Source organism: Aplidium turbinatum, chromosome 4 (genome assembly GCF_918807975.1).
Source record: "Aplidium turbinatum chromosome 4, kaAplTurb1.1, whole genome shotgun sequence".
Lineage (NCBI taxonomy): Eukaryota > Metazoa > Chordata > Ascidiacea > Aplousobranchia > Polyclinidae > Aplidium > Aplidium turbinatum.
The window spans coordinates 11424260-11438697 of NC_137475.1; the positions used below are offsets into that span (position 1 = coordinate 11424260).

Here is a 14438-nt window from a genome sequence, read left to right on the forward strand (position 1 = left end):
TAACATCAAAATCATATCAGTAAAAACGCTAAAATCTGCCCAAACGACAAAGAAAAAAAAAACGTTAAAGAAACGTTACGATTGCCCTACAACAATATCAAGATGCTTAAAAACGAATTCTAGCACTAGATGATGGCAGCAATGGCAAGGACTTTAATTTATTCATCCTTAACCATAGTTTAAACTTTAGTAGTAAATTTAAAATTGCAACCGCAAAACAGAGACATTCGAGTTGCTTAAAGAGTGTGATGCTTTTTTTATTTTTAGTGAATATATTATCGATTCGGATAAGTACTCTAAAGTTGATGATGACAATCAGCGAAACTTTGGCCTTTGTGGCTATGGTGTTATGTTACAGGCTTACTGTCTAAGCCAAGATCATTCAGCCAGCTTAGTTACAAATTATAATATATGGCCCGCCTAGTGGTATATTATTTTATAATCGAATGGAAGAGCCTGTACTTTTTCACTAACTATTTTGGTAGGCCCACATCTTTGGTTTGCAGAGTTTCTGTTTCTATAAACAAGAAATTCAACATAAAGCACCATTATAACACAAGAACCGTCTCCCAGAAATAGGATGGAAGAGATACCTAAGAACATAAAAGCTAGCAATTATAGATCTAAACTTAGTTCTTCTCAATAGCGACAGATGAGAACACAAACACGACTGATTCAGCTCAGCTGGCAGTATTTGTGCGTGGAGCAAACACAGATCTTGATGTTGTTAAAGAAACTTTTTCAGCTGATTCCTATCAAGGGTGCTACCACAGGATCCGATATTCTGAAGTCATTACTTCAATGCCTTGAAGTCACGCGTCTGAATCTATCACAACTGTAGTAAGCTAAGGCCTGTCAAGGCCATGTAAAGTTTGGAGTCAAAGATGAAGTTTATAACGTTAAAGAAGAAGCCACCACGAATGGTATGGAAAGTTATCCGTGCACGAGTAGTACACAGATTGGGAAAGACTTTTCAGCAGCAAAGTATTCCGATCTCAGGCGAGGTAATCCGCTCGTGTTGCAATTGTTCGGTTGTTCAACGCAACAGCATTGCAAGAATAAAATGCCCCCAATCTGAAACCAGCTAGCATAAGTTGCCTTTTTTACAGTGATTCAACGTCTTCGTAAGAGCGTCTGGTGCCTTAAAACGAAAAAAAACTCTTACCAGCTCAAAAAGAGTATCCAGCGTGTTGATTGGTCAACACGTTGCTCTACGGTTGCTTGACAGTTATGTGATGTAATGTCACAAAATCTATTAATGAAAATGGCTGCGCGTTTGATACATTTCCACTGCAATAAGGAAATGCGATGGGGTTTAGAGCAGATTCTATTTGTAATTGATGTCAAAATGACGCGAGGAGATCAAAAGGCCTCTAAACGGAAGTAAACACGTAAGGCAACTCCACGTTTTTAAAATTACGTCACCATAAACAAACTCTACGCTTGACCGATCACACGATGCATATAGATATTAAGTCATCGCAAATTGCAACATCTAATTCTAAAGTTTGTTGTTGCTGTTTTTTACACGAACGCTTTGCTGGCTATGCACTGACGAAAGAAGCATACGTCCTTTACAACGCCTTTCGATATTCTGAGCTGAAGTGACAAAACTAATAAAAGAAACCTTCACTTCAAGGAGCGCTTCGATCGTAAGCTAATGCACCCGGAGCTCACTAAGTTTGTTCTTTTTCACAAATTCTTTCTGCACCATTTAATGTCATATTGGCAAACATAAGCTTACCGTCGCTGCAAACTGCCTACTTGAATGTGCCTGATTAATTCCTAGCTTATCTTAATTGTTTGACAACTGATAAACTATTGTCAATAGCTAGCATGCCTGACACCTTCGTCCTGCTTTCAAAATCCCTCGCAGTTCAAACACAAAAATTTATATAACGTCACCAATCAAGTACTGTGCCGCAGTTCATATTGCTCTTGCTGCCATAAATTAACAACAGCCTCCAAACCCAACATTTACATTACATTTACATCAACATCTGCCGAAGATGAATCAACGTAAAAATGTTGGGTTTTTAGGGCATTTAATAATCTTGAGAAAAGGTATCAGCCACCAAACGACACGCTGTCAATATTATCTTTTTCAGCATGTGACGCAAGCATATATGCATGCGACAATTAACAACAGAATGATGGCATCACCAGTTGATATTAGATATAAATAACCATGAGATGACTCCAGGGAAAAAATTAAAGACGTCTATGTACAAAGCAGAGAAGCCATGCTGTTATTCTAATGCTGGTAGCAGTCGATATAAAGTTATATCTGTGACTAGTCTGTTTTGGTTTTAGTTAAGCAACGCTGATACAAATGGAAAATGTCTCATATTTTTTGATCACACGATTACTTTTAGTCTTTTTTTCAATGTATGGGCAGTCCACGCGATGACGCAAGCATGCTGAACAACAGATCGCTATGAAATCAACCAGGTTACATTTGCTTTGTGTGGTAACCGAAACCCTGGTTCTGTCATTCATGACTACTTCCGTTCGCCATACTACAGCCATGAACACGAATACCGCTCTATCAAGACTTGGATGTTGTTCAACGCCAGTTACCTTTTCCACGATTTTATTTAATTTGAATGCAGAAAGCATTCAGCATATGAATACCATCAATCGTCTGGGTTATCGTCGCCAGACAGAGAGCAAATGAATGAATAGCGTGTGTGCAGTGAAAGAATAATGAGACAACTGCAAAGTGTATAAAGAATTTAAAACAAAAATTTCTCTTCGCTTTTTTTTCTCCTTTACCATAAAACATCAATAACTTGGCACGTGAAAATATACGTAGACTGGACAATCTTCACTAACCTGCTTGCACAACTCTGAAGAAAAATAAGGGTTTGGAAAAAATGAGGGCAATTGGCATTACTTAAATTAGGTGTTTAGTTGGTTAGATGCTTGCAGTTTCTTTCGCTAACCCTTGTATTAGTAAAGTTAGTAAAGTGGTTACGATCACCGCATCTGCTCCTAGTGGAATCGAGTTCGAAACCAGATCGGGTCAGGTAAAACACTCTTTAAAACTTAAAGCAACTGGGCCAGGTAATACGAATCAGTCAGATAATAATAATAAAAAAAAATTGCTGTGGATGAGGTGGCAACGTTGGTAGAAAATAAACGCTAGAGTAGAAAGTTAACCAGCTAATTCATAAAATGTTGATTTTAAATATGATCTAAAGAATTGTTTCTGCTCAAGTTTGTCATCATAACGTTTCATATTTCGCCTGTCACATATCTGAGACGAAAAAGTAGTACAAGCTGTAATATACCCTTTACCAGCACGCAGGTGAACCGGGAGCAACTTTCCAAAAGGTACCATTAAAAAATCCCCTTTGAACTTTGCTTGGTAATTACATAAGAAAAAAGAGCAATAGCAGTGGTGGGAATCAAACCCAGGTCTATGAAATGACTACCACCGCCTTAACTCTCTGCGCCAAATCAGCCAAAGGTAAACCATGGCCACCTGGAGATGCGGCCTGATTTGTCACATTTTGCAGATTTTGATTACAGCTACTGCTAGTGCTTGACTGACATTTTTTGAGATGTTTTTACTTTTTGCGGTTTCCTAATGACATAAAACTTTTTTGTTGCCTTGGGGAAGCAGCAGCAAATGAGAAAAAGTAAGTTGAAAAACGCAAAATCAGACTGTTATTGAAAATTAACAGTCTGATTAAAATCTTCGAAATCGAATTTTCTTTGTTTTTTAATATGTGAGGATGTTAAAACCTATTGTGTCATCTGGGGAAAAGAACAAAGAAAGCGTAAAAATCTAAATTTTAGAAAAATTTATTTAAACGTTCGCCCAAAGTTAGAAAAACCTGGAAATTTCTGCAAAATGTGACAAATCAGGCCGTATGTTTAGGTGGCCATGGGTAAACCAATGACTTAATTTAGCTAGGATATACGTTTTCCTTTGTTGCTCAAAGGGGATTTTTTAATGGTACCTTTTGGAAAGTTGTGAACCGGGAAGCAACTTTCCAAAAGGTACCATAAAAACATCCCCTATGTTAGTTAAAACAAAGGAAAAACGTAAATCGTAGTTAAATTAAGGCATCGGCTGACTTGGCGCAGAGGATTAGGGCGATGGTAGTCATTTCATTGACGTGGGTTTGATTCCGATCACTGCTATTGCTCTTTTTTCGTCTGTAATTACCAAACAAAGTTCAAACTAAAAAACCCTACTGATCAGCGCGACTCTGATTGGTCAAATTTCAAAGTAGGGAATTTTTTTATGGTACCTTTTAGAAAGTTGCAACCGGGAAAGGTGGCAAAACCTTGTAAAACTAAACAAGGACAAAGAGCACAATACACTCTGGTCTATTCTATAGGTTGCTTTAAGAATGAGTGAACAGTTTTTTTTCTACGATTCCAGTCAAGCGTAGGATATTATAAAAAAAATTTTTTTCACAATTTTATATTTTCAAAGGGAAATCTTTTTCAATCGAGTATTTAGAAGATTTCCAACACAATTTTCGCCAGTCGAAGCGATTGATACAATATGTCAGTAAATTGTAGACTAAGTGTTCACACAACAAACTATTCTGCCCTTTTTACTTACATTTAACGCTCGTAGACATTGATTCAATGCAAGAAAGACTTAAATATCTTACGAGTAAAATGTTAGAACGTCTGGCTAATCTTATCAAGAAATAAAGAGGCCAAAATATAGATACTAGACTCATGTTAAGCAAACGATTTGAAAACTAAACTGAAGATGAAGACAGTTTAGTTTTCAAATCGTTTGCTGAACATGAGTTTAGTATCTATATTTTGAGCTCTTTATTTTTTAATAACTTCTTTGTTTGTTAAATGTGATAAAGCAACAACATACTTGTCAGCCGGTGCAGACTTTCCAACAACCTCAGCTGGTGCATCCCGCTGCTTCCGTTCGCTCTTGGACACAGTGAGATCGGAGGAGTCAAAGGATTGTGTGTAATCCTCCTCTAACGTGTCCTCGCTCGACACTTCCTGCGGCCTGAGGAAGTTGGAAAGATGAACTTATTATTAAATGCACAAATGAAGATAAAGAGAAAATTTCTTCGGAAGCACAATCTTTCAGCACTCAGCATCACTTTAATGTGATGTTCGTCAATGTGTGACAGAAAAAGCTTCGTTTTGTTACAAAATATCCACAAATTTATTGATCACTTTCAAAATGCGTGTTCGTAGATGGGAAATATCAAGGCCGGTGGGGTCAAAATTGAAATTTGAGACATTTTCAGGTCCTAAGAAATTAGACCAAAATCGACTCCTGCAAGGAACGCTGACAAAAGCACCTGGATTTATCGAGCAAACTGTGGGAAAACGGGAAGCGCGAAGGAATTAATAATGAACTTCGTATCCTGGTACAATGGTGGTTTTAAACGAACGACCAATGACCGTAGTTAAAAAATTTAAGCTAAATGTTAAGAATAACCTCGAGGTTTGCAAATCAACAGTCCGAGAAAATAATTCTATCATACAAAAAATGCAAGGCTTCCATCTTGAAACGTTTGCTGTTTCGAAGGAGATTTCAAAAAGAAGCAGATGTTTTTCTAGCATAGCACGAAGGCTAGAAATAAAAATGTTGATAAAAATCAACTATGATTTGAATCTAACTGAAAAGGCAAGCGGATGAAACAAATACTCTTCGTTTCCCGAAACGTGCAGTTGATAGTCAATACTCATCACAGAGGTGAATATTCAAATCTTTAATGATCAACCTCAATAAGCTGAGCGCACTACAGTGATTCAAGTCCAGAATTCAAACAACAAACAAGGGGACTCCAATTAAAGAAAGACTGATCTCTGAGGAGTCAAAAAAATATATAAACTGAAGGATTCATGCGCAGGTTTTGCTCTGACAATAGATGTCATTGGATGATGGAAATCGGACAGAGTAAATGAGGGTAAAAAAGTGGAAACTTTCTATAATACAAAGATGTATAAAGAATATTAGGGTGGGTCGAAATTTGGACTTTTTCTCCAATTTCATTGCTACAAACTTTTTTTCTTGCAAATAGTCATAAAACGACATTCCTGAAAATTTGAGCTTGATCGGACATCGTCTTCATTTCTAAAAATCGCGATTTATAAAGGTATCTGAAGCGATTTTTTCGAGGCTTGAAAATGCATTGTTTTTAATAGGAAGTTGTTTTCACGAGATTTGAAAACGTCATAACTTACTTAATTCTTATTGTAAAAAGATAATTTATGCGTCAACAGATTTAATATAATTAGGAGAATCCAATTCATTGTGTATTGACTCCCAAAAATGATGACGTCATTAAACAGTAATTTGCAAATAACGATAAAACTGATAATTCTACATGCTTCATCTCTAAGTTATTTGATAATGAATTGATGTACTTTCTAAACATAAACATAATGCTGGTGCTTGATGACGTAATTGATAACGTCATCTACATTACTAAATTACATTTCACTATGATGGCTTCTGGAAAATATTGCGTGTTTCTGATAGATAATGGATCGTTATCAATTAGTTATGATTCGCTTGATTTTAAATAACAATATTGCTCTTTAAAGATTTGTTCCACACTGCCTTTCCGGGTGTGCAAAATAGGCATTCTTTTTAACATATTTCAACGCAATGTCTCGAATTTTATCAGGCAAAAGTGAACAGCACTGCAATGATTTAAGGATATGCTTTGGTCCGTCTTTGTATAATGGTTCACATTTTATATTGAACCAACGTGAGGCATATTGAATGACTATATGCGCAACAATTATTTTCAAGTTTTCTGCAATGTCACTTGGCAATTTGTGATCACTGATGTATAGTTTGTATCAACGTGAAGCGAAAGTTAGCCACCACGAATGATTTAACGGATCAATCTTTGCGTACATCAGTTTAGATGAAACATAGCCATTCCTAATGGCATTGGTAATCTCGTACAGATACCTTTGATCAGTCGATAAATCTTTTACTATGTGCTTCGGTAGCAAACGATTTCCTGGCCCCATCTTCACACAAGTTCACAGGCACAAATAAAGGGTTGACTTCTTCAAATTAAACTCTACTTAGAAGCTTCCCTATTGGCCCTTTAAACAGTCTGTCACCACTGGTAGGTCCATCTAATGTAGCGAAGACGTGTCGAAGGGGAAACTCATTGGATGCAACTGTGCAACATGCATATAAACCAACTCACACGATGACCAAGGCGTTGTTCCAGTCCAGTTATCACACCTGATTTAAATCCAGTGTTTACATTCACGGAATCACACCCAACTACTTTGACACAATGCACCATATTATATTTTTTGATACAGTCCATGAGAGCATTTGTAATATCTTCAGCTGTTCCTGATATTGGACTGACAACAGTTAAATACTGATTTCCAGGTTTCTGAACAACACTGTAGTGTTTTTCGCGAACAAAAATCTTTCCACCTGTTCTTGATGCTATCTTAACAGTTTCATTTTAATAAAGTGGGTGACGTCATCAAGTACCAGCATGATGTTTATGTTTGGAAAGTACATCAATTCATTATCAAATAACTTAGAGATGAAGCATGTAGGATTATCAGTTTTATCGCTATTTGCAAATTACTGTTTAATGACGTCACTGATGACGTCATCATTTTGGGAGTCAATACACAATGAATTGGATTCTCCTAATTATATTGAATCTGTTGACGTATAAATTATCTTTTTACAATAAGAATTAAGTAAGTTATGACGTTTTCAAATCTCGTGAAAACAACTTCCTATTAAAGGTACCTTTATAAATCGCGATTTTTAGAAATGAAGACGATGTCCGATCAAGCTCAAATTTTCAGGAATGTCGTTTTATGACTATTCGCAAGAAAAAAAGTTTGTAGCAATGAAATCGGAGAAAAAGTCCAAATTTCGACCCACCCTAATAAAGGTGTATATAACAGAATCTAGCGTCCAAAAGCTTTCTCATTCTGAAAAACATACTAAAAGCGTTGACTCGTACCTCAAACTTGACTTGAGTTCATGCTGGACAGAGGTTATTGTGGAGTCCGACCTTGGTGTGATGATTTCCTCGGCGACCGAACTCAAAGGGTTTGAAGTCGTCGCCTGCTCGTCTCGCTTCAGGCTTTGTGACGTCATTTCTTGAAGCACGTGATCAAAAGTGAGTTCGAGAAAAAACGTCGTTGTCAAAAAAGCATCAGAACTTACTTTACATGGCAGACTCGTAAAAAGTTCAGTGTAGATGAAAACAACTTTGTTGCTGAGTGATCAATACAATTGGTTCATCCAAATAATCTTGAAGTTTAATATGAATGGGTGAGCACAACAGCAACGTTGCAACTTGCAAACGCACTTCATCAAACGTCGTGTGTATCTACCTTTTTCAAGAGTTGTTGATTCTTTGTGACCCCAGGCGTCGAGAGCCTGCTTTTCCATGTCGTAAACCTATCGCAGAGGACACAAGTTATCACGGCTGGTTCAGAATGTTGCAAAGCATTCGACAGACAACAACGACGAGCGCATGACCTCATCATGAAACGGGGTTATTATGTATTAATGGTGACAAAGATACATTTTTCACCGATGCAAAAAGAAAACTTTGGAGGAACGAAATGCATGTAAAGACTAGACCAAGAATAAAGGAAGGAAATTACTTTTTTCTCTTCTTCGTCTAACTTTCTCTTCCATTCGAGAAGTTTTTCTGCTTCCTTTTTTCTTTTCAGCAACACCTTCTCTCTGGTAGTCAATCTTCTGCTGTCCAAGCCAACAAGAGACTTCTTCAGACGTTGCAACAAGTGGCTGGTCTGAAAAAAAAACAAGAAAACAATGAAACAAAATCGACAACGAATTAGCACCAAAGTAGACCTTCTAGCCATCCAGGCATATTATTGGTTTGTGATAGACTTCAGTTAAAAAACTGTCTTTACCATAACACACAGATCACAAGAATTCACAGTTTGAGAACATGAGACAAAACATGAACTTACGGTGGAGGTGTTAAGACTAGCATCACTCTCGCTCACATCTTCTGATTCTGATGGTCCGGATGGGATGAGCGGTACCGGCGTGGAGGACTTCATCTCGCTAGGAATGGAGCTCTTTGGCTTTCCATCAAATTCTCCTGAAGATGGGACGTTAGCAGAAAAATTTCTTTGAAAATTAAATATTTCCATTGGCAAAAGTTGCACTGCTATATCATTTCAATATCGTCAGACGTTGAATGAATTAACAAAAGCCACTTTTGCTAACCGTATCACAAAACAGACGACCGTGGTTTACTTTTAAGGAAATCAGTTTTTGATGTAAGTTTGTTTTTAATAAAAAAACAAAAAACAAGTAGAATGTCCGAATAGTAGCAGCCAAAATATTTTGCAAGTTTGCCAGCCAATGGATACTGCATTTCTAAAATGTGCTCGACGCCATCGCAAAAATACGACATTGAAGCCAAAAAATTCAAACATGCTGCTATGAGGGTTAGATCAACCTAAGTTACCTAACTTTGGATTTTCTCCTCACATTCAGCAGTGTACTGTACATAGCCTTTCAATTTAACACATGCTCCACACCCCATGCAGCTCAAAATAGTGTCTAATTTAAAAACCTGTTGTGTTTAGCGATTTGCAATAATATCAAGTTGAGTTGGTACATTCTCGTACCTTGGGCCTTCAGCTTTTCTTTAACGTGCTGTGTGTTCAATATCATCCGATTGATGTCTTTCTGCTGCTGCTTCATCAGCTCTCTGTCGTGGCTGGCTGCTTTGTTGGCAGCTGAATAAAAAGTTGATTGAAGGAGCGTTTATAATTTACCAAGGATATACTGCATAGCACAGAGCGGTTCTTACCCAATTATAACTTGCTGGTAAACTAGTAAATGTTTTTCAAACTACTCTACATTCTAGAACATAGTTTATAAATCTGTTGAACATAAAGAATACCGCAACATATTGTTTGCATAGTTTACAAATGATGCCTTTAGTGTTGACGTTTAGAAAGGGTGTATGTTTGCTATACACTTTTCTTTCCTAAATCCATAAAAGTGGCGCGTTTACATTAGTTTTCTGTTGATAAACATCAGACTTGACAACAAACACAGTGATGCGGCAAACATCTCGTGTTCACCTTTCAACTTTTTGATTTCTTCTTTCTCCACTTGCCAACGCAGGAGGATCGCTCTTTTCTTTTTCTTCAACGGAGGCATCCTGTCATCTTCACCTTTGTTCCGGATCTGCTTCTTCTTGCATTCCAACCACGCAAGATCAACTTCTGTTTTTTCCTGAAAGAAAAAAGTGAATAGAAAGAAATATTTTAGAGAAAAATTTTATTTTGAGTCATTGCCACATACATGATTAATATTAAGCTATAGCTGCAAATAATTACACCAATATTTATTAGTTGTTTGAAAAACAACAAGTGCAATTAATCTATTAATTTTAACTGTAAAATGAAAATATATAGTTATTCCTTAACAGTACTAAATTCCATGTGCATTGCCTAATCACAGCGCATGATGACTTATCTGAACAAGGCAGTGGATTTAAACAACTTCTTACCTTGAGAGCCTTTTCCCTCAGCTTGAGCATAGCGGCCTGATGACGGGCTCTGACCTCCTGCTCCAGCATGTACTGACGGACCCTGTCACTCATGAACTGGTTGAAGCTGCTGGAGTCGTGGTCGCCGAACAGGGAGGTAGAACTCATCACTGACTCGTCCAACCCGGAGAAGTAACCTGCGTGACATGATGAGGTGGTTGATGTTTGATCGATGATAAAATTGGTTTTGTTACGGCAAAAATGTGACTTAAACTTGATTTCATGTCAATTTTACAAAAAAGATTAAATAGAGTAGAACGAAAATCGTTGCTTTATTTTCCTTGGCACCAATTTATCACCAAAATAAAACATGCATTGCAAAGCGCGGTTTGCACTGTTACTTTAAAAGGATTAGCTAGAAGAAATAAGCAAATAATCAGTTTGCATAGCTAGGCGGTTATAAGACAGTGCAAACGCGACATCCGTTTCATCTTACTCTTGTTCCGGGCGGGAGAGGCTTCATCGGAGGATAGGGATACTTCAGAGTGGTCAAGCATGAAGCCAGGAACTTTGATCAAAGAGGATTTTTTCGCTTGGTGTCTGGAAAAAAAATTGAGATCAATGAAGTCATCTTCAAAAAAATTTATTGGAAACCGTGGAAACCGCTTTATTGGAAACCGCTTGGATTTTCTCTTTCTAAGATTGGTCAATAGACTCACCTTCTGTAGCTCTCAGATGGCATGATGGCTCGCTTGGAGATCTCCATCATCTCGTCTTCTGTTAATGTGTCTTCAAACTGCCCAGACGCTGCATCACTGACTTCATCAATGCTTTGCATCTTCTTGGTTGAAGAAGACATATCCTTGGAGCTTTTCTCTTTGTGTTTTGCAGTTTTGGTAGAAGTCACAATGTGCTCCGATATAGATCTAATTAAGCACGTTAAAGATCTTAAAAACGCTTTTATAAAATCGCAATTTTCTTCCTGAAAATTTGCAAATGCGTATTTGGTTGGCGAGATTTGTTTTGTTGAAATTACTAAGTACTAAGTAGCCTATTGCACAGGAGCTTTTCTTTAATTTGAGAGCGCCTTTTCTCAGCTATAACCTTTCAATAGTTTCTTCGCCATAATTTTCGTACACAAAATAGCCTTAGGTGGCCGTTGTCACAAGGATTTGTCGAACCATTCAGTAAAAATTTAGTAGTAACTCACTCATCTGTTTTGTCATCCCCATCTGTATTGAGGACCTCTTTGATGCTGGAGGAGTTCGAAGAGCTTCCTTTTTCTCCTCCAGATTGTTCAATCTCTTCCGGGATGCTACCACTGTCGTGCGGACGTATGGATGTTGTGCTATGCTCCGACACGATGGATGTTGGGCTGTGATCATCCACGTGGGATCGGCGTTGATTGGACAAAGATTCGGAGTAACTATCAAAGGAGGTGCTGCGATAGCTGTCCTCCCTTGGTGTGGTCGTGGTCCTGAACACAAACCGACTCCTGAGGAATTTTTCCTTTGTTTCCTTTTTAAGTCAAGAGTCACGTGATTCACGAATGATTTCTTTCCCAGTTTGTGATTTATTATTACAGTATTAGAATTTGTTGGATTTGTGCATTCGTCATAGCACATGACTAGGGAACTGTGTTCCGAAAGCAAGTGCAATTCGATATTACCACACCAAACTCGCAGCATAAGGCCAAAACAGGTCGTTAGTATCTACAACTACATCTACATTGTGAAGTTATGAAAGGTAGTTACTTAATACTTAAGTAAAAAACTTAATGTAATTTGCATTCCCATAAACATAACCACCAAGAGGCGCAAGTCTAGACATGGTGTAGAAGACCTTTTGAAATTTTCATTTTTGTAATCTTAACCAACTACATGGCCAAAGTAGCAACCCAATCTCTTGTACAAGTAAGGAAGTGCGTAGAAGACGTACTTACCCGGTTGTATAAGAATTTGCATACAAGCCTCTCTGGCTGTAGTTCGGTGCATCCGGGCGACTTCTACCGTCAGCCAATCGCTGGAGAGCTTTGATGGAGGCATGAGCGACTTCATTTTGTAACTTCAAGTTCTTCCTTGTCTCTTCCTGGGAAGATAAAAGTGGAAGAATTGGCTTCTTAAGGATATCAGTCACACATAGTGAGGGATTGTTGAAAAAAAGTGAAGTTGATTGATGAAAAAGAAGCAAAGTATAACTAAAATTTCGTACATGTTTAATACAGATTCAGTTTCTTTCATAGGCTTGACAAGGGCTAGATGTATAGCCGAAAAGGTTTGTTATTTTTGTTTCTTTTATCATGTTAAATGCTGTGTTGTTGCAAAGTTTTATTTGTTTATGGTTAAAAAAAAGTAGCCTCTCTACCTTAATTGAAATTCTATGTGGTTTCAGACATGAGAAAACAAAAAAAAAACAACGCAATTTGGGGGATTAACTCTGTTAGTGTTATTTCTACTGCGCAATTGTTTCCTAGAAAGAAAAAAAAACGCAGAAATAATCTAAAATAATACGAGAGATACAAATACGCTACCAACGAAACGATACTAGCCAACTGACTTGAACGTATAACAATCACAAGAACAAATGTGTTACTTCTTTTCTGATAGTTCACTTTTTTTTCTTATCTAAGTGATTGACTGACTTAATGACAAGCAGTCGAAATTTCCTTTCTAAATCCGCGTGATTGATTAATTTGTTCATTCGATCGACTACTAGAAAAAGTAAAATCGATTTCATCTGATTTCGATGAATCGATTTCGGTTCGAAGCACTACATTAGAAATTTCGATAAAAGTTTACGCAAAGCAAAGCCTATCTACCTGCATTTGAGAGGCAACTTTAGTCTTTTCTTCGGCTAGTTTATCCTTTTGTGCAGATTTTTCTGCGGTGGCATTCGCCTGCATGGCTTGAAGTTGCTGTGTGGTTTCTAAGGCTTTCTCTTTCGCCTGCAGTGCCAACCTTTCCATCTCGATCTCGTGCTCCATCTGGCGGGACTGGAAATAAAATGTAAAACACATCGCGATTGGGATTCCATTAAAAAATCAATGTATGTAATATGGCATACCCTGTTGTCAACTTTTCTAGCAGTGTTTATTCTATCATCTTGAGCAGTATCAGTTCTTGTAGATACAACATTACATCAGTTCTTAAGTGAATTCAGTTCGACCGTCTGCCTTAACCAAAGGCCCTATGGAGTCATGAGTGGCAAACACACTAAGTGAGCAACTGCTCCCGCTGAAAAGTATAGTTACAGGGAAGATGACGTTATATCATCTCTCTGACGAATACTTTCCACACAGTGACGTAACAGGCTGCATTTTACTGCAATTTTTTTTGCCAGATAAAAACAAAACGGTTGCTTGTCACCAAGTGATTGCTATAGTAAAAAAGGACAAATTTTAAGTCTTGTACAAAGTGATAACTACCTGTAGTACTTGAGCAATAGACACCGTCTCTTGTTGCGCCATGGCGACACCTTGCGTGCGCTCACTGCTGGCAAGTTGCTTGATTTGCTCCTCTATCGTCTCGCACCTGTTCAACTCCAACGCTAACTTCTGCTCCAACACGGCGGGGGAGAACCTCATCGCCGTTCCTGTCGGTTGAGCGGGGGGCACTACAATAAACACAATGCATTTTAGAGTTGAATAAAAATCGCAATAATATTTTTCAAACATACTTATTTGCTTTTAGTAAAGCTTTTGAATTGACATAAAATTTATGAACCTCTGTGACAATAAGTGCAGGCTAAAACATTGGGGCGTCATGTCAACATATCGGCCAACCCTTTGATTTAATTGTGTAAGCATGGTGAGATATCCTCAGCAAAGGATGATAGCACACAGTACTTCAGAAACTATTCCAATAAAGAGCTACACAAGCCACAATGATTCCCTGTCGGTTGAAATGAAAACCTAAAGTTCACGAAGTGCTGGAGAAACGTGACGAA

At 37.8% G+C, this 14438-nt stretch overlaps 1 protein-coding gene across 1 annotated transcript in view; it reads right to left on the bottom strand.

The window, feature by feature from the left end:
* The window catches only part of LOC145768903 (centrosome-associated protein 350-like), a 45404-nt gene that overhangs the window by 13326 nt on the left and 17640 nt on the right, over window positions 1–14438 (bottom strand). Inside the window, exons 20-33 of the mRNA XM_082580509.1 lie at window positions 13918–14105; window positions 13312–13485; window positions 12436–12581; window positions 11704–11970; window positions 11213–11419; window positions 10990–11093; window positions 10515–10690; window positions 10084–10237; window positions 9622–9732; window positions 8953–9086; window positions 8620–8769; window positions 8344–8410; window positions 7968–8106; window positions 4856–4999 (exon numbers count right to left, since the gene is read on the bottom strand). Of these exons, the coding sequence (XP_082436635.1) occupies window positions 4856–4999; window positions 7968–8106; window positions 8344–8410; window positions 8620–8769; window positions 8953–9086; window positions 9622–9732; window positions 10084–10237; window positions 10515–10690; window positions 10990–11093; window positions 11213–11419; window positions 11704–11970; window positions 12436–12581; window positions 13312–13485; window positions 13918–14105 (2161 nt within the window). The remainder of the gene's footprint in view (window positions 1–4855; window positions 5000–7967; window positions 8107–8343; window positions 8411–8619; window positions 8770–8952; window positions 9087–9621; window positions 9733–10083; window positions 10238–10514; window positions 10691–10989; window positions 11094–11212; window positions 11420–11703; window positions 11971–12435; window positions 12582–13311; window positions 13486–13917; window positions 14106–14438) is intronic.